At 44.0% G+C, this 25744-nt stretch overlaps 1 protein-coding gene and 2 non-coding genes across 5 annotated transcripts in view; all 3 read right to left on the minus strand.

Moving 5' to 3' along the window:
* The window catches only part of LOC147711325 (mitochondrial import inner membrane translocase subunit Tim23), a 73853-nt gene that overhangs the window by 35928 nt on the left and 12181 nt on the right, over positions 1–25744 (minus strand). For all 3 annotated transcript variants that reach the window (XM_086922066.1, XM_086922067.1, XM_086922069.1), the window contains exons 3-5: positions 22644–22737; positions 20601–20685; positions 4862–4920 (exon numbers count right to left, since the gene is read on the minus strand). In XM_086922066.1, the coding sequence (XP_086778192.1) occupies positions 4862–4920; positions 20601–20685; positions 22644–22737 (238 nt within the window). The remainder of the gene's footprint in view (positions 1–4861; positions 4921–20600; positions 20686–22643; positions 22738–25744) is intronic.
* LOC147711327 (small nucleolar RNA SNORA74) lies at positions 4369–4571 on the minus strand. The gene has a single exon (XR_015296318.1). It is a non-coding gene; the product is annotated as a small nucleolar RNA SNORA74 (small nucleolar RNA).
* Positions 18620–18823, minus strand: LOC147711328 (small nucleolar RNA SNORA74). The gene has a single exon (XR_015296319.1). It is a non-coding gene; the product is annotated as a small nucleolar RNA SNORA74 (small nucleolar RNA).

The raw sequence follows: 25744 nt of genomic DNA on the forward strand, positions 1-25744 counted from the left end.
AGCCGCCCCAGGACACACCCATGGACCCTTCACCTGCCACTCCTGCAAATTCGACTGCATCAAGACCCATACTAAATACACAAACCCCAAACAGAACTCCGCTAAGAAACACCTGCAGTGCATCCTGCTCAACACCCGCTCGGTCCACAGTCACGCCATTGAACTGTGGAACTTATTCGACACTACATCGCCGGACGTCGCCTTCCTCACAGAAACCTGGATGAACGCCTCTTCAGCGCCCGACATCGCAACAGCTATCCCCGATGGCTACAAGATTATCCGTAAGGACCGCACCAACCAAACTAGGGGAGGCATCGTCCATAAGAACACCATCCGCATCACGACCTGCTCCGACGACATCCTCACTGCCGCCGAACACCTTCATTTCCAGATCCACACCGACCCCAAGACCACACTTAGAGGCAGCCTCATCTACAGACCACCAGGACCCCGCAAACAATTCTACAAAGACATCACTGACTTTATCAGCCCACACGCCCTTCCCTCCGAAAACTACATTCTACTGGGAGACCTCAACTTCCACCTGGAAAAAGCCAACGACAGCAACACTACCAACCTTCTAGACAACCTCGCCAATATTGGACTCAAACAACTTGTTGACACCCCTACCCATTGTGCCGGACACACGCTCGACCGAATCTTCACCTCCAGCAAGTACATCTTCACCCACACCACAGCTCTACAATGGACAGACCACAGCTGCGTTCACTTCAACTACAAAAAAACCACCACCCACAACCACCCACAACCAAATCCCCGTAGAAAATGTAACAAAATAACCACGGACCAGCTCTTCACATCGCTTCACCAAAACCCTCCCGCAAATTCATCAGACCCAAACCTCGCAGCCACCAACCTCACACAATGGATCACCCACAGCGCCGACGAACTAGCACCCTTGAAAAAACACCAAACCAATCAAGGAAGCAAGAAAGCCCCCTGGTTCAACGATGAACTTAAGCAATCCAAAAAGTCCTGCCGCACTCGAGAAAAGTTGGAGAAAACACCCAACCACTGTAAACCTAACAACCTTTAAGAACGCCACCAGCAAACACCACCAACTTATCGGATCCACCAAAAAAGCAGCTTTCAAGGACCGACTTGACAACAACGCCCATAACAGCAAGGAATTATTCAACATAGTCAAAGAATTCACCAACCCCACTGCCGGCACCAACGACATCATTCCCTCCCAAGACCTCTGCGACTCCCTAGCCTCATTCTTTCACAACAAAATCGCAGACATTCATAACAGCTTCGAGAAAATAAAACCCGGAGATCAGTCCACACCACTCGCACCGGAACTTAAACCCCCCTTCAACAACCTTTGCGCCTGGAACCCAGTCACCACTGAAGACCTCATCTGACTGATGAACTCCATCCATTCTGGATCACCAACCGACCCATGTCCCTACCACATTTTCAACAAAGCTGACTCCATTATCGCACCCCATCTCCAAGATGTCATCAACTGCTCCCTCAACTCCGCTACCTTTCCGGAAAGCTGGAAACATGCCGAACTCAGCGCCCTCCTGAAGAAACCCACAGCAGACCCTACCGATCTTAACTACCGCCCCATCTCGCTCCTCCCATTCCCCGCCAAAGTCAGAGAAAGCCGTCAACAATCAACTCGCCACCTTCCTAGAATCCAACAAATCCCTCGACCCTTCACAATCCGGGTTCCGTGCCAAACAGCACCGAGACAGCACTCATCGCAGCAACAGACAACATTCGAACCCTACTGGACAAGAGAGAAACTACTGCCCTCATCCTACTTGACCTCTCCGCAGCTTTCGACACAGTCTGTCACAGCACCCTTATACAACGTCTCAGCAACATCGGAAAAAAAAGGTAAAGCACTGGACTGGATCATCTCGTTTCTCGCCGGAAGAACCCAAAGAGTCCACCTACCCCCCTTCAGATCAGAGGCCACAGAAGTCATCTGCGGTGTACCACAAGGCTCTTCACTCAGTCCCACCCTCTAACATACACGAGTCCCCTCGGTTCCATCGCACGCCAACATAACCTCAACATCATCTCCTACGCTGACGACACGCAGTTGATCCTCTCGCTCACCAATAACCCAAACACCCCCAAAACCAACCTTCACGAAGGAATGAAAGAAGTAGCCGAGTGGATGAACAGCCGCCTAAAACTGAACTCTGACAAAACTGAAGTCCTCATCTTAGGATCTTCCCCATCCGCTTGGGATGACTCATGGTGGCCGCCGGCCCTAGGAAACGCACCCACAACAACGGACCACGCTCGTAACCTGGGCTTCATCCTGGATTCCTCCCTCTCGATGACCAGACAAGTCAACGCTGTCTCATCATCATGCTTCAACATCCTACGTATGCTCAAAAAAATCTTCCGTTGTTTCCCCACCGAAACAAGAAAGACGGTCACCCATGCACTAGTCACAAGCCGGCTGGACTACGGTAACACCCTATACGCCGGAACCACAGCCAAACTACAGAAAAAACTCCAACGCATCCAAAACGCCTCAGCCAGACTCATACTAGACGTCCCCCGCCAAGATCACATCTCTGGCCACCTGAATGACCTCCACTGGCTCCCCGTCAACAAGAGAATAACGTTCCGTCTCGTCACCCACGCACACAAAGCCCTATATGACCTGGGACCTGAATGCCTCAACACGCGCCTGTCCTTTTACACCCCCACTCGGCAACTGCGATCGTCCAATAAAGCCCTCGCCGCAATTCCACGCATCCATAGATCTACCATTGGGGGGAGGGGGGGGGGGGGGGGAGATCCTTCTCCTACTTAGAGGCCAAGACCTGGAATTCCCTTCCTTCCTACCTCCGCCCTACCCAGAACCACCTCTCCTTCAGAAAACAACTAAAAACATGGATATTCGATAAGTAAATACCCCCAAGCGCCTTGAGACCCTCTGGGTGAGTAGTGCGCTATACAAATGCAGAACTTGAACTTAGGTCTGGCCAGAACAAAACAATGAGCATTGTTTTTCAACCTTGAATATAATGTTCAGTCCAAATCCCAAGAACATGCACACAGCGATGAGTTCACGTGAAAGCAGCAAACAAAAATATTGCAAAAAATAAAGCCATGTGGTAACGTGCGCAAAGCAGCGGGCACGCTGAGACGTCTTCATGCTAACTTAGTGAAGACGACAATGTCCCTATGGGCCATGTGACAACACAAATTACAAGCGTACCCACCTGTAGGCAGATGGACTTGAAGCCCTCTCCAAGGTATTATCGGAGTGTAGAGGCTCAGATTTTAATTTAGAATACAAAAATCAGGCAAAAAAAGGAAATATGAAAGAGAAAAGTTTGAGCTCAGATAGCTCAAAAAGGTTTCCATGGTGGTGGAGGCCTGTAGGCCAACGCAGTAGCACTTAGTCTAACAACTGTAATTTAGAATATCACACTTCGGATCTGAATTGGACTGCACGTGTGCGTCAGTTTTTTCTCTCTCACTTTCAAGGAACTGGTATGATCCTTTTCCTCAAACTTATCCTCGAACATTGATCCAGCTAGCAATAAGGTCAGACTGTGTTCTCTGAAGAATTGTTTGTACAACTTCAAAGATTAATTTAGAAATCAAATCTATAGCCTTCACTATACCGCATCCTATTAACTCACTAGGAAACTATCTTTTCTTCATAACTCGGTTTGAAGAGGTTACCCCAAAAATATAACCTTCTCCTGCATAACACAAATATTTAAACATCTATACAACACACAAATACATAAACATATATTTAACAGTTTAACCCCTTCCGCGCTGACTAGCTCAGCTCGTCATGAGGCTAACCAGCAGTGCGCTCATGACGAGCTGAGCTCGTCATGTAACGCGGTATTTACAAAACCGCCCGCAGCGATGAGGTTAAAAACAGACAGTTGCTTAAAAGGACCCTGTAAAAGAACCACAAAAAAGTTAAACACATGGATATGAACTAATTTGGCACACATTATCAACTCTAAGGAGTTCAATTTCAAAAGTAGTACAGCTCATGGCACAACCGCTGACACTTTACTAGTGTTTTACGTAGACAAGGGTTCTGGTGTGATGAGATGCTACAATGTGTATATCACTACAAAGCAAATCTCTTGGCGCCTAACAGGGGGTTAATAGCAGCTAAGGGTATCAAAAATATGACCGGTTGAGTCTGCCCATAGTTGTCACCTTAGTCTATGGAGCCATCTTATTAGTGATAACATTGTACTTACGCTGTCACAATAGCTTTAAATTGGCCAGACCGACATAAGGACTCTCTCAAAGTCAGAACTTGCAACCCTGGAGGACAGCGGAGCTCATTCGGTATATCGTTACCTTTCCAAGCACTGGTTGCAGCTTAAAATGAATGTGTGCTTTCAGACTAGCACTAAATAGACATGGTTAACATGGAGCGCACTCTCGAGAAAGCACGGAAGTGCCCAACATAAGTGTTAGATGTCACCAGAACGGAGACGGTTAACATTTATAAAATGGGCAGAACCTTTATCTCCCAGTAGTGTAACACTGTCACAGGCACGGCAATGCACGGACAGCTGACTACCGCTGGACCCTAAAATAGGCTGAGGCTTCATTTTTTGTTAACCATTTCTGGAACAGTGATGTGTCTTTTTGTGTGGGACTTTGACATCATTCTCTTGCATTTGCGTGTGTCTCACAACCAAGGTAAGCAAACCCACCCTCCGTACTACAGCAGACTTTAAAGATCAGTCAATGATGAAGTACCCACATGTCCCCTAAACAAATACCCAGCAGTCACTTGCAGCGTTAGAAAATCAGTTTATATCCTAACAATTCCAAGACCAGGCAAGAAGTTTGACAAAGTGACAATTGCACTTACCCAGAGAACCCAAAGTGTTCGCCCAAAGTGCGCCTTGTCTCGTCACCATGTTTAAAATCCTAGTTAAGAAAAATAATTCTGTTAAACATTGCCTTCATATAAATAATAACTGTCAAAAAGATTGTCATCTCAGAAAAATACTTATTGGGTAGAAAGTATAAACTGGGATTACGGCAATTAACAATTAAAAAGTGATACCGAACTGAACAGACATTTTTGTGAAATTAAATACAGCGGATGGTACTAGCAACTATTTTTTTATAGGATGTTAAGTAGCAGCAACATAAATCAAGCATTCAATTTTTTTTGTACACAGAAAAGTGACAAATCAGGATAACACCAACAATCGGCCATTATGCTTCTAGGAACGTAGGACCACTGAACGATGGCCAAGTGTCACATTCATTTCATCATTCTTACCTACCAAGTAAGTATGTATTCCTCTGCAAAGGGGTCAATGTCACATGTCCTCGAAATGATGCTGCCAAGACCAGATGATTAAGCGTGCTGCTAATCAAGTGGGTGATGGTCCTTTTACACAACTGGAGGATATTTGATAGTTGTATTCTCAAAACATTGACCCTATTCCTAGAATGGATTGCTTTGGGATACCTTTGTGCTATATGGTCAGGCAGGAGGCTGCATCTATAGTACAGTACACTGCATTGGCTCTCATCCATTTTGTGAAGTATATGAAAGTCGAAAGACCAACCCCAAGAGGGTTTATTGTACAATATACGCCTTCTAGAAGTGGAAGCTCATTTTCTACAACAGTTTCTCCATTGAAAATAAAATAGTCAACTCCGGCTGCACTTTAGAAAGAAAATGCACCTCGTGTTTTGCAACAGAGAAGCATTCCCTTTTAGGTGAAATGATATAAACAGCATGACAAAACTGAAATACTCAAGTATTTTTTAAATAAAAAACACAGAGGGGAAAGCTGCAGCAGGAAGCTAAAGCCATCAGGTCGGGCACCAAAAAGCATACTTGGCAGTTTGCAGTAGTATCAGACTCCTTTTCGAACAGGCAAGGCCTAATAGTTGCCAGAATGCCCTAAGGCTCTGGAGAACTCACCGGACTATAGAACTACAGAATTGATTCTATTTTCACTATAGATATTTAACATAAAGGAAAAGGGTCCCTAAAAAAAAAAAAAGATTTATTCACCCCAACCAAAATGACTCAAAAACATGGGATAATGTTCCCAAGCAGACTGAGTGGACTTCATTCCCCTCGCCATTCACCCCCATTCATCACAATCCTGCCTTGCCACCTGCGTTGGAACCAGGCCCGTTTGACGCACGAAATGCGGGGTGTTTTACCCGAAATGATATTTTCCATTATTGGGACACTAACATTGGAGAACTGCCAAGGAGAATTCCACCTACCCAATAGAGAATGTTATCACTACATGCAAATCCAGCACTGGGCTTTGCAGTTGAGGATTAAAAAAGGGGTGTGAAGAGAACTCCCAATGCTAGAGCGCTTTGTGAAGGGGGCAAGCACAGCGAAGGGGGTGATTTCTTTCCTGTATTCTCTTCTACTGCAGACACTACCTTCTAGAAGTCAGAGACATCTTGAATTCTGGGAACATATATATTAAGCCAGGAAATTTCAGACACACAATGGAAGACCCTCTGGAGGGGCATAAAAAGGCTCAACCACTCGCTGGGTCAATGTGAGGCTCATTCTAAGTAAGGCTCCCTGTTTTCCGTTTTTACAGATACATAGACAAAAACTCATTTATTTTCTTGTCTGTATTTATTTTTAAATGCGAATAAAAATAGAAATTGGATGCTTTTTTGACTGATTCTAAATACACTTTGCCATGACTGCCAGTTTGGATTGATAGGTAAGGGGGTTCAAAATGAAAAGGAATTTTAGTAATGAGGCTTAAACAGCAGTAGATCTACCCAAGGCAGACACTGAAATGTGCATATTTTCATATAAGTGCATTGATTTAGCTTCTGCGGGTATCAATCACTGAAACCTGGCAGGTATTCAAGAATGACTGCATATTTATTGGTTAAATAAATGTGGAAATACCAGTTTCAGCCTTATTTTTTCCACAAAGCCACTAATAAATATGGATAAATACAGACGGAAATGTCAAAAAAATAAATACAGTAAAACCGGGAGCAGTAATTATAAGATACTATATGATTGGTACCTTTACCCCACAAAACTAAAGATATTCCCTAACACGTCAGAGTTTTGTTGGAGGATGCGGCATGCTAGGAGACTTCCGCCACATATGATAGGACTGCCCAACCCTCCGTCCTTTTCGGTCTGAAATCCTGGCGCAAATCAAAGATGCTAGGTTATCCCAAGTTTTGCACTTCTTGGCGATCAGGCCATAGTGTGGCTATGTCTCGGGGCTTCCAAAACGGCAATTGTGAGGGAAAAAAACCAGAAGCTCCGTCTTGCACAATGGCTTGCTCTACTATGGCAAGCTATAACCATGGAACGGATGAGCAACATCTACAGGGATGAGTTCAAAAACTTCGAATACTCCTGGGGTCCACTGGTTAAATTTCTGTTGAAAGGCCTCACGCTGACAACCTGCCCCACGAGAGTGAGCTCTACACCTGTTCCAATTTTAACCCAAAGCTCTCAATGCTATCAGAACGCATTCCATGAAGCGCCCAGCATCTACCAGGACACCCAGGCTCCCTAAGGTCTTAGCTAGAATGGCCTTTTCTCTCAGTTCTCGTTTTCCTTGTCTCATCTCACCATTTCTGTCTTCCCCTTTCTGGTTACTTATCCGTACCAATCCTTGCCTTGGATTTGTTCTCCTCGTTCGATGTAAATTGGTACTACCCAGTTTATCAGGTTTAATCTGAAGAGGTAACCCTATTGCTCCCTCTCCATTACAGACAAATGAAAGCAACAATATACGCAAGACTGCCGGAATAAGGATTGGGGAGGGGGGGCTATGGAGTGAAGGAGAGTTCTTTTAGGAGAACATAGGTCATTTTACTGTTCATGTTCTATCCATTTACTATATGGGTTTTCAATGGTAATACACGAAGAGACTAAGGAAGAAATTGACAATCCGACAGAATCTGATCCCGGAACTAGAGTGAAAATAGATGCAAAAGAGTACAATATATTTAATGTATTGTCATGTTTATTTCTTGAACCTAAAAAACGTAATAAAAACAAGTTTGATAAAAATAATAAAATGTATTGCATCACAGCTCTTTGTTAACTGGATTTAACACAGTGACCTGTAAGCTGGTAAGAAATAGGACTTGCTCATCCTAGGCTTGAAGACGGCTGGAAAATAGCAACAAGCATTTGCAATGCAATAGGTCTCGCATTAGGAAAGTTTGAGCTATTGGTCTTGTAAATGACATTTTTTATTTATGTTTTGTTTTTGAAAATAGCTAAATTAATAGCTTTGTCATTTACAATGTCAATGCTTTTAACTTTCGCAAATGTGACACCTATAGCATTTGTAATGCAATATGTGTTGTATTTACGTGACTTAGATGTATTGATATTACAATCGGCACGCCAAAGAACGGTGATGGATTAAACCCAGATCAGTTGACTGGGGGGGAGAGTGCTTGTATTGTCAACGCTCCGTCCATCATTTCCTTTTGGTTTTTCTTTGTTCGCCCTAAGTTGGCAGGGTATGCTCAGACGCGAGTCCCTTTGCCAATGGATTCAAGCAAGCCGGGCTGAAGAAGGCTGAAATGCCAGAAACCGGTCCTCAGTAGCTTGTTTCCGGTCCAGGGAAGGCATGGCTTGGCTGTTCGGGCTGGACTGTTCCCATGAGGCACAGGGTCAGACTGATTTGCATATGGCCATGTCTGAACTGGGGTGGCAGAGTGGGCTAAAGAACAGTGAAGGATTAAACCCAGATCAGTTGACTGGGGGTGAGTGCTTGTTTTGTCAACGCTCCGTCCATCATTTCCTTTGGTTTTTCTTTGACATTACAAATAACAATTGTTTTTTAATAATTAATACTTAAATAAAAGTTATTGTAATTTTTAATGGCAATAGATTAAACTTTTGTAAATATCTAGTGAAGATTATGTTCAGTGTATTTTATTGTGACGAAAATCCAAGAACAGAAGTGAAATATTAACATCCTTTTGAGACATTTGTAATAAAGCTTGAAACATTGAGAGAAAATATTTGAACCAGTTGTTGAATGGTTGCACAGATTGATCCTGTGGTGGCGCTGATTGATGTTGTGGTTGCGACGAGTGATGCTGTGGCGTTCAGTGATGCTGTGGTAGCGCAGTGATGTTGTGGTGCCCCAGAGTGATGCTGTGGTGGTGCGATAGAGTAACTATGTGGCAGGGAAGTGGGGAGGAAGCAAACAAGGGTGAGCACATTGGGGAGGGAAGTGGGGAGGAAGCACACAGGGTGAGCACATCGCGGAGGAAGCACACATGGGTGAGCACATCACGGAAGGAAGTGGGGAGGAAGCACACATAGGTGAGCACATCCTCAGTGTGGGCATGAAACCATACTTTAAAAATGATCAATTTACTGGCAGTCTCGTATTTGGATCTAAGTGGGCTTCTTAGTTTGGGAATAGGAGTACGGCTCGTGGGGTTATTACCATCGGACCCTTCTTCTGGAACATGAGAACATATATCACAAATATTGAAAGGCTTCTTCATTATGAAGGTAGGGGTGTCATGACCCACATCTTTAGAAGTTATCTTATGAAACAGGTTAGTGTGTTACTGAATACTGGCCCCGGCCATGGGTTATTTAACCCCTTCGGCACCTAGTCTCTAACCACAATGCAGCACACCTACCACTGAGAATGGATCTGTGTTATGATGTGTGTTGAGATGGTTTGATAAGACAGAGTTTCAAGGTGGTCAGTTACTCCTGACTCCTTGGATTGGAATGACAACAGGTTGGGTGCTCCAATAAAGCTTTTTTAAACATCACATTTATGTGGGCGCCCGGTGTATCTTCCCCAAAAACAATCTGCTACTCTATGGGACACCATGAAACTAGGCTTTGCGGCGATGCCATCCCAGCTGTCCCCAAACCGAAATGAGTTGCTGCTCATGCAGAGGAGTGTGCTCAGTATTTCATGCACACGTATTGAAGAAATGTAAAGCATGTTACTGATTTTTAACGCCCAACTAAGGTGACAAAAAAATAGCTTTTGCTCCTCCCCCTTCCTTGGGTGTCCTAACCCTTTCTATTCTCTGGGTTTTATTTCTGCGACATGGTTTTGTTTGTCGACAGAAACACCGGTTTCCGCATCTATAAATGGTCTGGCGCACAGTTGCTTGTCTTTTTAATACCACCGAGCGCGTCATCATCCAAACATGCTTGGACTGCAGATGTCAACCTCTGAAATAAAGGCACCGTCCCGAAAGAGGACTTGTCGGTGAGACATGTGTCAATCGGCAGGGGCCAGGGACATTGCATGTGGCATGCAAAGGAAGGGGCAGGTTTCCCCAAATGTGCATTTCAGAAAATATAACAGGACACATAGAATTAAGGAGTGTCAATCCTGACATCTATATGCATGTCAAAACGGGAGACTCCAACCCCACGGGTGAGCCAGTAAGGAATCACGTACTAACTTACAAGAGCTCACGGTGCACACAAACACTCTTACGACGTCTGCTTCTTGCAGTGTAACTTGCCAGACGTGGGCGAGCCCTTTAACTAGTGTAAGAAGTTCTTATAGCGGGCAGGACTGTTTGGGGGCGACTTTTGCACATTCTGCATATTTGGTCCATGCCGAGTCAGTCTCGGTGACCCAGCCCCACTGCCCTCTTCGCTGTGGCTGCAGGGCAGAGGTTTCACTGGCTCACAGACTTTACAAAATCCACTCCTAGTAGACTGCTCCTTACAGACAGTGTTACAGGAGTTCAGCGCTGCAAAAGGGCTATCACCGACACCAGCGCTAGAAACATACATTTTCAATGATTGATTACAACTTACATTTGTGACAGCATAACATAAAACTTTCGATGATGTAAACTGCACTTCCATGAAGAGATATACCTACAATTATAGAGCTAAATATGTTATATCCAAGTGCGTTTTGAATGAAGAGAGCGCATAACTTAATGTGTGTGCCGTGCCAACACCAGGAATGTATGCATTACATACAACCTTCACTCTGTGTACACTCCAAATATAGGCACTAGGTACTAGGTGACGCAGGAATGCACCATTCCCGGTATGTACAATTGAGATATATTGAGTGCAGTGTGAATTGCACGGGTAAGTCACTGAAACTTAGTGCAATGCACACCCCTTGCACTCAACGTCTAACTTCAAGGAGGAAGTGTAGTCCGAGTGATAACAAATACACCTTTACATCTATGTGCACTGCGAATGTACTTGCTGAACTGTGCCAGGTGACAGAACCGAACACTCCGCACTCCAGGTACACTGTGAATGCAAAGATAGACTTAGATATACCGCTTAATTCGCATCTGACTCCCAATGTAATGCATGAATGCACCGATTGCCATGCACTGTGAAAGCCATGAATGTGTGTGCAATAAGTCACTGTCTTAATGCCACCTTCAATCCCTACAAACTGTGAACCCGTTGAGTCGGTGTAATATTCACCATCGCACCACACACACTGTTCACCTCTTGTGGACTGCCTCTGCACAGAATACACGAGTGAACACTGCGAATGCCACGAACACTGAAAATAATTTATATGAATTTCACTCAGTGTAAACTGCAAATATACTGAGCGGGCGTGTGCTGGAAAACAGCATTGTACACACCTGCCACTTCACATACACGGTGCACGTACAGGATAAGGGCACACGCCAGCCACGAGAGACGGAAGTCCCAACTTCCGTGTGCAGCCTTGATTCCATCAGCCCCGCACTCACACGGGCCACTTACATTGATTTGTTCTTATAATCAAAAATCAGGCATCGATATCATCTGTGAGATGCGATCCTCCGAGGTGCACTCCCCAATTATTCCTGTCCCCTGGAAGCAACAAGGTATTACCCGTGAAAGGAAACCCGGGGAGGTGTCCTGGCTTTCTACGGACAACTGAAACCCGAGCCGCCCCTTGTTCTCCGCACTGACTGAGCAGATAACTGCTGTCAGGGAGGATAGTGAGGGCGCATTTCAGCGGAGCAGCAGTGAAATGGATCCAAAAAAACAAGCAGCACAGAAAGCGATAGCTATAGTAAAAACAAGAGACGTATATAGCAGAAACAGAATACAGAATGGCATTGGCTGCTGGAACCAAAAAGACAGGCAGCTAGCATGGATACTGATTTCAGAAGCCTTAAACAAATATCGCCATTGACTTTCGAAATCACTCCACGAGATGGACATCACATGCTGCAATAAAGGAGCCCAAAAGACAACTCTGTTTTTGAAAAATTTAGGAAATGACAACCTCTGGGATAGACGTCAACTCCAGGCAGTTCAAGAGATGAAACCTAGCATGCACTAGAATCCTCCCCAGCATCAGGACATACAGCCAGTGATTACCTGCTCGCTAACACTTAAGATGTGCGCGTGCACTGCCGAAAAACGAAACCTGTCGTGGGGCGGGACTTCCATCTTCTGAAGCCCGCGCCCACGGAGTGGCTGGCTTGAGAATCAGTGATGACACGGGGCTCCCATGCCCGAGGGAGAGACCTGCGGATGCTGCAGAAGTCCGGAGTGGCGCCGATGCAGTGAGTGGGGTTTCGTTGTAGGGGGGTTGTCTGTGCGCTTATGTCTGCGCGCAGCAGGGGTGGGTGTGGTGCGTGTATGTGCGTGCATGTGCGCTTGTGTGTGTGTGTGCGTGTGTGTGTGTGTGCGCGCGCGCGCGAAAGCAGGGGGGGGTGTGGCTGTGTGTGTTGGAGGCTTTCAAGGGAGACAGGAAATGATGAACGCACACGCGACCTGATCCGATTCCTGAGGCTGCACGTGCCCATCTCCTTGTAAGCAGAGCCGGCAGCAATAGGTCTCGCTGAGACAGGGCTTCGCCCGGTACGCTTATGTCTGCGCGCAGCAGGGGTGGGTGTGGTGCGTGCATGTGCGCTTGTGTGTGTGCGCGCGCGCGCGCGAAAGCAGGGGGGGTGTGGCTGTGTGTGTTGGAGGCTTTCAAGGGAGACAGGAAATGATGAATGCACACGCGACCTGATCCGATTCCTGAGGCTGCACGTGCCCATCTCCTGTCTCCTGTCTCCTTGTAAGCAGAGCCGGCAGCAATAGGTCTCGCTGAGACAGGGCTGCGACAAAGCTTCGCCCGGTATCGCAGGTGCGAGACCTAAAAAGTTCTGTTCATTTTTTAATAGCTATTGAAGATTCCACAAATATTTTTTTTTTACCATAGCCTATTAAATAATATTTACACATACTTAAAAAAAGCTAATACCAAATAACCAGTTCCAGTTTGGAATTTACAATGCGGATAAACAGAAGCTTACCATTTCGATTTGTTTTAGACCCACCCAAGTGGACAGCACCTGAACGAATACTAAACTTAAAAATTATGTGGGGAAAAATATTTAATGTGGGATAACTTAAGAGTATTAGTATCACAGAAGGAGCTAACCGCCCCCCCCCCCCCCCAATGAACGAACATGTTCGAGTTGCCCAATTATATTTTGCATACACACTTGGTTCAGTTCTATAGTGTGTGCCCCCTTGTCCCTTCACAAAACTATGCTGCACTGAAAATCCTTTGTGAGAAAAAAAAAAAGTTAGGAGCTTTTACTTATTTCAGGTTCACTTGAATGTTATCACACCAATACAGAACACAGTAAACCTGTACAGGGAATGGTGAAATACCTTTGCCATTTCAGCTCAGCAAGGCTAGCATTTGCGAAACCTATGCTTAAAGACTTTCTTGGAAAATGGTAAAAGGCTTGCTCACATTAAAATCTCTGAACAGTTAGCAACTGAACTAATCCCATGCTTAAGAGCAGAATTTCAAGGAGGGAAGTGCTGGTGATATTCTAGATGTACTAAACATAAAGGGTATCTCTTCACCAAAAGACAGGAAACTACCATAGTTCCCCAACTGCCGTTTATGCATGATTTAAGCGGCACGTAAGCATTTGTGTAGACATGTGGTGCATTTTTTTTCCAACAACTACAATGTATTTTAAAGTGCCGAAGGGAAACCAGACTGCTGACGCGCAGGAAACTCAGCATGTGCAGGAAACTGAATTCGCAGTAATCTGTGCAGAAACAATGCTATCATTGTGCAAACAGTGTTTTAGTGTGCTGACTTCACCAAGCTAGCAGAAGTGATATCTGGCGTTCTCAATGCTAAGTTTAAAGAGGCTTGAAAAACAGGGTCATAACATAAGCAGTGGCTATATACCAACGCTGATCCCCCTTAAAGCTAGTGTCAACAGGAAATAGTAATGTTTCTGGATTATGAAGCAGTTTTGTCACACAGATCGGATCAACTCATAACATCAAAGCAACTAATTTCCCCCTGTAGGAGAGTAGGGTCTGCTTCCTATGGTCACCCCCACTTTTTGCTGTGATTTTCTGGTTTTTCGACTTTTAGCGTGGCTGTGGGCCTGCTAATCAGACCCACAGCCCAGCTGTTCTCTCTCTAAATTGATACCATGTACTTTAGGTACACACCTGATTGGGTATTAGGTCACCTTTGTGAGCCCCTGTATAGGTGCATCCAAGGCATACCAGGGACTGCAGCATGTATTATGCCACCCCTAGCTGGCCATCCAAACTGAAACCACATGCTGATCACTCAGCTTGGGTAAGGTGGTGTCATCACCCCTTACTTAGATATAGTATACATATATCTATATATCTATACACACACATACACACACACACCTATAAGTCACTCCTATGGTAGTCCTCGACAATCCATGAGGCAGAGTGCTTGGTTTTATATGAGAGGGTGCCCTAGCATGAGCTGAGCCCCTCTGCAGCTTTCGGAACCTTCTCCTTATAGCTGTTCTATGATATAGCCATACCATATACTCAAGTGCATTATAATCCTCGCGGTTAATGCTAACTTTGGTCTGGCTTTATCAAAACATGTCGTGTAAGGTGTCAAACACTTTGGAATACTACCCTCCCCCACCAATTCTGGCGACGGGGGTAGAATTCCACCCTTCTAGAGGGTGAAATTAACTACTATTACCCAATGTAACGGTACTCAATTCATCCACCTTAGAAGCTGGAAGTGTGAGTTGGTCCTGCCAGGATGTGAACTGATGACTTTCATTACATAACTGCAGATGTATGTAGCGAGAATTTAAAAACGCAGAAAAATCTTGCTGTGAATATATGTGTGCGTGTGTGTGTGTGTGTGTGCATGTGTGCGAAAGAATTGGCACTAAATAGCACTTGTGTGAGTTGGTCCTGCCAGGATGTGAACTGAAGACCTTTATTACATAACTGAAGGTCAGCAGCGAGCATTTAAAACACAGACAAATCTTGCTGTGAATGGGTCTCTGTGCATGTGTGTGAAAGAATTAGCACTAAATAGCACGTGTGTGTGTGAGTTGGTCCTGCCAGGATGTGAACTGATGACCTTTATTACATAGCTGAAGAGGTCAGCAGCGAGCGTTTAAAACACAGAAAAATCTTGCTGTGAATGTGTGTGTGTGTTTTCCTGGTTGTGGTGTGCGAGGCTTCCTTTCAAGTCGGGTGGGGGAGCAGGGGATCCAGTAAGTGGGAGGGAATAGCTCTCTGCATTGCTGGGTGGGCTGGGGAGCAGCAGTCTGTGGTGTGAGACAAATGTTGGGGTGAGGAAGAGTGAGGGGGGCGAGAGTGCGAGGAAGAGGCTGATGGTGGGAGGGCAGGGAAACAGCGAGAGGGTGAGAGAAGAGGCATGGGGCGGGGGAAAGCATTCCTTTGACGTGTGAAGCTCGGCATTTCTGTGGCGGGTCTGATGCGATAATGGAGGCGGCTCGGGGAGCAAACGGCAAGCATGTGCACGGCACATGCACTCGGCGTAATCCGCCTAATTTAGCTTTCCTGTTTCCACCTCTATGTCTCGACATCTGCAATGCGCAAGCGTAATCCGCCTAATTTAGCTTTCCTGTTTCCACCTCTATGTCTCGACATCTGCAATGCGCAAGCGCATTGGCAGAGGTCGAGACCTAAAAAAAGGACTGCTCTATTCAATTTATGTACTGATTTCGGTAGTATGCACATTATGCTACAGCCTGGGTTTTAAGCCACTTGCATTTCCTCAAGCAACTAAATTGTATCTTCTGTCAAGTCTACTAGTTAATGCAGAACTACAACTAATTGCTCTTTAGGTTTACTGTAGTCATGCAAACAACGGATGTAACCACCATAATGACCAACACCCCACCCTTCATATTACTGTAATGACATCCTAGGTGTTTCAAGAAAACTCTTTAACAGTTATTATTTAATTGTGTTAATACAAAGAGGACGGACATTTAAGAAATGTGCATCAAGACTTGAAGATAAGCTTTGCATAGAGATCATAATGCAAGTTTTTCAGCATTAAAGCAATAGATGCGTATCATACCCACATAACTAGGCTGAAGAGCAAAGTGTTTCCACCAGGCACCCCAAATCTTCTTAGGGCAACCCATCTCCAAGTATACTCCTTCTCCATTCATTAAGTGGTGGCGGTTTGTTACTCAGCCAGTGTTGTGCAATGACCCATTGCCCAACATGCATTGCACCGTGATTAACTCAGAAGTGTAATCTGCGCCTTCAAAATAATCAATGATTCCCAGTAGCCATTTAAGGGCAGAGTTCAATCTGTTCTATCAGTACTTGTGTCAGTGTTCCCTCATGTCGGGTCATAATCCCTATGAAGGTACTTGAACTAAGTCCAACGGAGGCAAACTAAAATTGCATGAGCATCCCTGTATCAAGCAAATCTTTGGAGATACCTCGGGCTCCATATTAATGTTTCCCAGGAAAAATGCTTATCCGCAGAGCTTCAACTGGGCGGTTCGTCTGCAAATTACCACAGGGGTCTGTTCGTGTCCTCGGATGTGGGGGTGGCATGGAAGCACAACTGTGAGCCCATATTAAAAATTGTTTGAGGGCGGATATTAGAGTGTCTTTCGGCCTCCCCTCATCCAAACTGGGAGATCGGCATTCTTCAAAATGGTGTCCTTGCCCCGTATCTTACATCAGTTACAAAACTTCCTGTAGGACACTGAGGCAGTGGTTCTGGAAACCGGCCTATCCTCCGTAGCTTCAAATGGGATAACGGCATTCCCAGCATTGCAAATAGTGCTGCTATCTGGATAACAAGCAACCCAAGGGGGAGGAGGGGGGAGAATCTGATTTCAATCACTGGCCAACAACACGAATTTCTTTGGAATATCTTTGTAGGTGCATTCCCAGTGCCTGTTGCCTGTTTTCATCCGATTCAATTATTTAGCTCAAGCAGCCTAACTGTCTGGTCGCAAAAGACCATTTGTCAGCTTACCAGAGCCTGCCATTGTCATTTGTTTACTTACTACTTATTGATGGCTTGCTGTGTCTATCTTGAGTCTGTCCCTCACCTGGCATAGCCTCTTGTGTCCTTCCACTCCTCCCTATTAGAGAACTACATTTTCTTTTGCTCAAGCACTCCTAGAGAGCACCTTTTTGCTCCTTAGCCATGCTGCATAGCAAAAGGAATGCTGCATAGCACTGCTAACCACTGGCAAAGGCAATAGGTCACAAAGACAAGGCCTATTTGCTTTGCCAATACTTGTATCAGGCCAAGGTTCACCCTAGAAAGAAGTATTCCTGGCCCAGGCTTTTCCAGCCTGGGAATAATCTAGAGAAGATAAAGTACATAGAGGTTCAATCACACAGTTTACAGCACTTTGAAAGAAAGCCTGTGTCAGCTTAAAAACCATGCCTGGGTACAAATGATATATGTATAAAGGGGTTTTAGTATGCTAGAAAGGAAACAAAATCACAAAAAAGACTAAGCATGCTTCTGTAATGATTCTTTCCAGGAAAAAATGCCAATTACGAACTGATTTTTTGGTGTGAATTATTTATGAAAGAGTGTTCACTCTATCCTCAAGAGTGAGTGGAAAAAAACAGCAAACACGTGTTTCGCCCCCTTACATGGCCTTCCGGCCTGGGGCTTCCTCAGGGCATTTTAGGATAAAGGTTTTAGTCAAAGTCATATCATTCGATAAGATCTAGGATTTTGTATTTAAAGCATAATGGTCCGAGTCGCATCCGTGGTAGGTAGTCTAGTCGCTATGACTTTTTGACTAAAACCTTTCCCTAAAACGCCCTGAGGAAGCCCCAGGCTGGTCGCCGTTGGGGAGATTAAGTGGGCTACTACCCAGTCACATGATGCGGAGCTGCTTGGGGATGGGGGTTTGACCAGTTACCTCTAGCTCTGGCCGCTGCGACACACCGCTAGGTCAGTGCAGCTTACACCAAGCGTGGTGACTGCACGCAAACATTTCCTCTATTCTTTTCATAACCATTTCTTCCGGTGCATTTAACAGATGCAATTTCTCTCACACCCATAACCCCCATACACGACACAGGCGAGTAGTTAAAGATGTAGCTTCAAATAAGAGATGGCCACAAAAGATATTAAGGCATGCATTCCCAGTCGTGCGAACAAACAGGCTGTTTTCAGTGTGTTGATAAGTTAACTAGTAAATGTATGCCAAACACAAGAGGTCACACTAGATGACAATGCAGGTGGAGAGCTATCAGTATTATGACTCCATGCAGCAGTTTCATTACTAGCAGATATCATAGAAGGAAACACCACCATGGAACACAGCACCATCCCAATTTAGAAGACATTTTAGAGGAAAAGAAACCCTTACAAAAGATAATATAAATGTATGCTTCCAGACTAGAACTGAACAGTCACGGAGAACATCCAGAGCACTCTCTAGGAAGCATGCCGCTACCAAACACTGGGGTCAACGGTCACCAGAACGGTGAAGGCGACAACCAGAATAAAGTGGCAGCGTCTCAATCTCCCAGCAATGTAACACAGTCACAAGCACAGCAATGCAAGGACAGCTGACTATTGCTGGGGCTAAAGGAAGTTCGCGCTTATTCTACCATAGGCTTATGTTGTGGACCGGGGCTGAGTAAATACCTGTTAACAGAGCTCAGCATACACCCAGACAGGATTATATTTTCAAAGCAGAATCATGACCGTATTAAACGGTTAGCAAGGTTCTCAAGATGCAAATTAAATGTTCTGTATAATATAATTGTTGGTCCCATTTCTCATCACATACATACCTGCTATCAGTGTTTACATGGATTAAAGTTCTGACCATCTCTGGTTTAAGGAAAAAAAAGTCAGATATACTTCCAAGAGCATTCAATTGTAACAAGGGGAAGACTAGCATTAATCGGAACACACGTTTGCACTGCAATAGGACTCGCATTTGCGAGAGTTCAAGCTATTGGCACTGTAAATGACGATGCCTTTTAGTGAGCCGTTTTGCCAATTAACACAATTAAAAGCCATTATCCTTTACAACGCCAATAGCTCAAACTCTAATAAATGCAAGACCTACTCAAAGAAGCGGCCCACATTGTCACGGGCTGCTTGGAAAGTTAAAGTGCACACGGCGTGCTGAATGTTGCAGGAAAGCATGTTGTGCCTGCAGTAGGAGAAACTCATTATAGAAAATAGTGCTTACAGACTAAAAAAGACGTACCGTGTAACAACTAAACTCAAGGGAGGTTACAAATGAAGACAAGGCGATACTAAGGAGGGACTAACAAACCAATTAACGAATCAGAAGCCAGCATTTACGAAGGACAATGACGAGCAAAATGACAAATATGGGAGGAGAGTGGGCAGGGCTTCACACTATACTCCAATACAGCATGCAGCAAAGCAGCGTATGCGCTGCCCAGGCTCGACCTCAAAAGGGGAAACTAAATGCCCTCTGGTTCCTTGGTTTCTACCTTTTTACAACACAACTGGTGTGTGAATGGTTCTGACAGATTTAGGGGCTACTCTCACCAAACAAATGCCACTGTATTGTGGAATCTGCTGAGACTTTAAAGTTCAAAACCATTAAATGTTTGCAAAGGGGTAAAGTCAGGATGAAGTGTCAAGTCTCCTAGTGCCCTGGCTAAACCTTTCCCACTGTTCCAGGTCTAGCGGCACAGTGGAGCATTTACGCCTGTCCACTTCATTTAACTGAAAGCCTTGTTGGGGGCTCTTTAAAAAAAGAGTTTTACAGTACTTACTACTTTCACTGAAAGTGTTTCTAACCACTCCTAATATAGCCTCAAGACATGAAGAGATTGAGGCGCCTAAGATTCGATTTCTTTCCAATTCAATGATCACATAACTTGACTAGCCAATGGGAACGATAGCAAGCGGAGAAGCCTGACTCCGTGGTGAGAAAGAGGGAAAGCAACTTCGATGCAGCATAACAGTAATGTAAAATCTAGTTCCCTTCTAAAGACCACGGGTTTAATTTATTGGGAAGTATGGATACCCACCTTACAGTCACCTCCTCCCACAGTTTTAACTACTATACAGGCACCGATGCAGCCCTGGTCATAGCAAACTGCATAATTTTGGGCCCATAGGGAAAATATTTTTGAGTACCCATGAAATAAATGCAGCTCATATTTATTTGTAGTCTGATGAATTATTCCACTGAAATATAATAGGCACAACAGCTTAGGACCAAAGCTTAATGCAGTATAATACAGTGTTGAAATCAGGAGAGCACGGTATTTCAGCCACATGTAGCCTAAACAATTGTCAAATAATGTTATGCAGAGAACAAAGAAACGAAAAGCAATTCAAAGAAACAGGATTTCGGAAGAGACTTACTGTACATTTCTTGGTTTGGACCAGGCCATACTACGAGTATCTTGCAAACCCATTCGTAATCCATTCAGCGCACCAAATCCAGCACCTGATGGATAAAAATAAAAAATAACAGAAGAACTAAAGCATGTGAGAAATTAAGATCAGCATTTTAACAGATTTAGTAGTGATTGGAGCGCACGGTCAGATGACTTGCTTCTGAAGTACATTCTTGCAATAGGCAGCGTTTCTGAAGATTCCCAAACACCTATATTTTTCAAAAAGGAGCCATGGAGAATGCTTAAGTTTTTTAATTTACGTGCACTTTGTAGAAACTCCGCACCATATACCACTTCCTGTATGTTAGCTAATAGCCTAAGCATTATTTGGGGTGTACAAATAAGACTGAACAAAAAATATTGATAATTGTTAGGTCGGTATGAGGAGGCTTTTTTGGGGTAAGTTTGCCCTACAAGGAGAATTTTTCCTTACAATTGTGGTGCTTGGCGAGTGTAAAACAAACTTGTGCTGTAATGACAGTCACATAGTAAAAGAAGGTATTCAACTAAAGGCCAGAATGGCCATTTACCGCCAACTTTCTACCAAACTCCTGAGGAGGAAATAAAGTCCATGGAAAGAGGCAATAGCATTTACAATTATCTATAACCTAAATGTTGCAGGAACATGCACCTTTTCAAATAATACCCATGCTAAAATGCAGGTAGTACCATCATCCACATTTTTAATTATTTTAGCTTAGTAGATGGTGGCTCTAGAAATCAAGTTTTCCCTTATTAAGTGAGCATATCAAAACTGTAATAACGCAGATCCCTAGAAGATATACATGTTAGATTCAATATTAGTCTCACACTCACGGACTTCTCCCGTCAAAAAGACACTATATTCAGGGCAGTACCGATTAATTTACAACGACAGCACAAAATGTCACCTATGGCAGCCCGATACCAAGGCACCACATTTAAATCTAGAATGTACCAGACTAAGAACGCGGGTTCGATTTAGCAGCATACGGATTAAATCCCTCCTCCCATCCACAATTCACATTTTATTATTTGGATGACATACAACACACATTAGCTTCAATAGGATGTAAGGGGGTTCATAAGGGGAAAAAACTAAATTAATGGCATAATTCCATGTATAAAAGCTTGACTCTTTCAGTTCATTGGACATTTAAATTCAGCAGAAACAAATGTATAACCGGGGTCCAAGATACCAACCAACACATTTATTGATTCTTCCTCGAGTTATTCAAATGAACAGAACAAGACAAAAATATTATTCCTCAAAGCGTAGAGCACTCCTGCCACCTTCTGAAAATGCGCGGTATGACACCATGGTCTAAAGTGAAATTAGTGAGCATTATTTGGCGGCAGTATGTAAACTATCGACTCTCCAGTTCAAAATTCATCTTATGAAATTGACAAACTTGCAAAAAATCATCATTTCAAGAATCTGAATGCTAACAGAGGTATCAAAATGGATACTTTTAAACTACCCTTTCTTCGGGAGCATACATATATGCATTGGTAAAGAGGTAGCAGCGATGACAAAGTAACAAAACGTCGTCGTTTATATAAATTAGTCCTACCTTAACTTAGGTATACAGGTAAAGAGGTAGCAGCCAAACAGCCCGCAACCCCCCCCCCACCCAACCCCCAAAATTCGAAAATGTGAGGTAGGAATCCTTACTCTGATCTTCTTCGCAATGTATATAGTCATGGAGTGTCACAAAGTTGCTCTATCAATTAAGGACTGCTTAAAGAGAGCTGGATATCTTCGAGAATAAACTAATGCAAGCAGCGACATCAACACGTGGCAAGCCACGGATGTAACCGGAATCCACTTCAAATGACTAAAACTACTGCAAGTTCACATTTAAGAACCTAAATAGATAGTGAATTCTTGACACAGTCAAACTGGAAAAGGCAATGTATAATTTTAAAGGACCTGTTAACAGAACACTTAATATGTAGGACAATTACTGTTGTGTGATCAGGGAGAGGCGCGCCAAGGCTGCCTAAAACCAACTGAATGCAACTATACCTGTTATGCAGCATCCTCCTATTGTGAAAAAAGCCAGCTCAAATCGGCCACGCGTTTTGCTAGCTCCTGTGGGTAAAATAAACTCCTCTGTGTCCTGAAACGAAAGAATGTTACAATTTATCATTTCCTGAAATCTGGAGAAAAATTAAGTCTCGTTCATTAAGGTAGCAGCTTTTCTTTTCAAAATTCAAGTCCCACAACTGACACTCCTGCAACAGTGGACAATGTAATCGTGTGTTTACACAAGGAGCAAATACGTACAGGCAATTATACCTGATTGTTCATGCTCCCCCTCTTATTTGTACTACTTGAATTGATGACCTTCCTTCCTAACTATACTCCTTCATGTACCCACCCTACCACCACCACCTTGCCTTTGTAAAGCGCTCTGTTATCTGCTAAGATCTTGTTCGCGCTATATAAAACTTTCTAAAGAAATAAATAAAAATAAAGGGAGTTAACCAATTTTACGCTGTTGGTGATTTTAAAGAAAGCATACCTGTATTAATATCATGTGATTAACAATGAATTGGAGATATTTTGCTGAGAACTGGATAATCACACCATATTTTCGCTCATCATCGAGACCATTTATTTCACACCGACAAAGCAGGCCTCAAATTCAAAATGTTTGTTGCAGTCAGCTGCCCTAGTACTCCTGCATGCAGCGATTTTTAGGTTGAGCCAGAGTTAGAGCGCATGCCCTGCTCTGCAAGACGGCTGAAGGGGAATATGGGAGAGAAGCCCCGCCCACTCTTAGCCCATGTTGGCTTGTGTCAGTGTCCTGCCTAAATGCTGATGTCTGATTCATAAAGAGGCTTTAGTCCCTCCTTAGTATCGCTTTCTCTTCATGTGTAACCTCCAATGGCTACTGGCCTCTTTACTTCGGTTGTTACATGGTACGTGTTCTTAAGTGTGTAGGCACTATTTTCTTAATTATGTTTCTCTTGCTGCATGCAAGACGTGCTTTACTTACGTTCAGCACGCCAGGCCCGCTTTCTCTTTTGAAGCAGCCAGGACAATGGCGACGCTTCTTTGAAATACAATAGGTCTAGCAGATAAATGCAAGACCAATTGCATTACAAATATTTTGTTCAGCTCCCCGGATGGAGGGGCACGCACGCCATGATCCGAGTTAACTTAATTTATCATTAACATTTTTATCATCTCAGCTGATACGTTTAAACATCAGATCATGTCTACTTATTCAAGTAACAAAATGTATATAGTTTTTTTTTATTAGTTTTACAAAAGCGTTGTTTTATTAGACACTACAAAGGACATCCCTCTCAACCATTTTCTTTTTCCTGCCTAGATAAGAGTTTAGCTTGTCATTGGTTCGCTGTCAAGCAATCCTCGCCCTTGTTGAGGTGATAAGTGCACGTTTGAGCGCTTGCTATAGAATGTTGGCTTAGACACGCCTATCACGCACGGTCATTCTGGGTTTCAAAAATTTGCTACGGCTGCACGAGGTTTGTGACTTGAGCTTACTGTGTGGTCTGCCAATAAAACTACCATCTTGAAACTGACAAATTTCTCATTTTAGAATCACACTAACGTAGGAAAAGTGGATAAAAGTAACTCATTTCGGAATAGGATTTAGACAAACATATTAACACATGTCTTATGTGCATCAATCCACGCTTTGTGATTTATAACTTTCTTTCCAAACAATATGCCTGTCACTAAAACAGAAAAAAGTGATTCATATAAATATTTATGAAAAAATAAATGCGTATTTTTTCAAATTATGCGTTGCAGCAGGCACTGAAACAGCCATACAGTGGAGGAACAAGGTAAACTTTATTGGCTAGATGTCAAACGGCAGAATTACATTGCTGTTAATGCACTTAGCTGGCGAAGCTCTTAAGTTGACGGGCTGGGAGGGAGGTCTGTAGGGTGGTTTCCTTCAGCTTTAATGGTGCTACTATGTTGCAGGACTTGCTCTGGGAGCAGCACTTGATCTAGCTGTACAATGGGGTGTTTAGGGGCTCTTGGCGCTGCTCAAAACAGAAATTCTACGACCTTTCGCTGGTGTTCTGTAGCTAATTGGTTGCTCTCACTCCGGTTGATATGTATGGGGATTTCTGGGGCACAATGCACCTGTACGTTTTTAATTTAACGTAAACAATTCCCCCTACATTTTGTTAAAAAAAATAAAACCGAGCCGAAATGGTTAATTCCAACAGTTGGGATATCTTAGCTGATGTGGAAAGGAGGGAGAGTTCTGTTGTGTGAAGCAGAGGAACACAGTTAATAATCAAGCCTTGCCAGGGTGTTTGCTTCTTGAAAAATCAAAGACTGTGAAATGGGTTAATCTGCGAATGTAAAGGCTTCTTGTAAGACGGTATTGGCTTTAATTTATAGTGCCCCTGGAACCTCTGTGATGACAGGTGCCCTTTTATTTTGTCCTTAAAGCTATAGCACTTTGTTGCAGATGGCCACATCTCGAACACTTACAATGTGTAGCTTGTTAACATACAAGTGGCAGACTCCAAGTTATTCAATCCAGGGGTTATGATGCTGCTTGGCTAAAAGGGTTAAAATATTGTATTTTAGTAGCCGAATGCAGCAGCAATTCAACGCGTATTTTAAAAATAAATATGTTGTTCATAAAATGTTGTATGTGTGGAATGGCTAAACACTTCTAAGCCGTGGTTAATTTGTAAGAATAAGTGCCAGGGTTCTCGCCAGGAGGGAGCTTCGACCAGCCCTTTTCGCCACAGAACCAACAAACCCTACAAGTGGGGTGAGTATGTTGCATAATGGCCAGAGCTGCCGACCTCAGAGCTGGCTTTTTGTACCCCTCAGGGAAATGTTGGAGGAGTTACTCCATCTCGCCCAAATGGGCCCCGGTGAACCTTGCCAACAACCCCAGAGTGTTGGCAATCTGCCAATGGTTGGCTACCTGTGCTGCCACCCTTTTTCCCGAAGCATCAATGAGTTTAAAATCTTCGTCAGGTGGAGGAGCACCTGTTGACGCCTGAGGGTTATCCCTATTGCGGGCATTAGATACCACCAGCATCTGGGAGAAGTTGGCCCTTTATTTAAGGTGGATCTGAGAGCGCAGCGTTGCATTTTTGACTACTCTTGGTGTAATA

This window comes from Lissotriton vulgaris, chromosome 5, assembly GCF_964263255.1.
Source record: "Lissotriton vulgaris chromosome 5, aLisVul1.2, whole genome shotgun sequence".
Classification (NCBI taxonomy): domain Eukaryota; kingdom Metazoa; phylum Chordata; class Amphibia; order Caudata; family Salamandridae; genus Lissotriton; species Lissotriton vulgaris.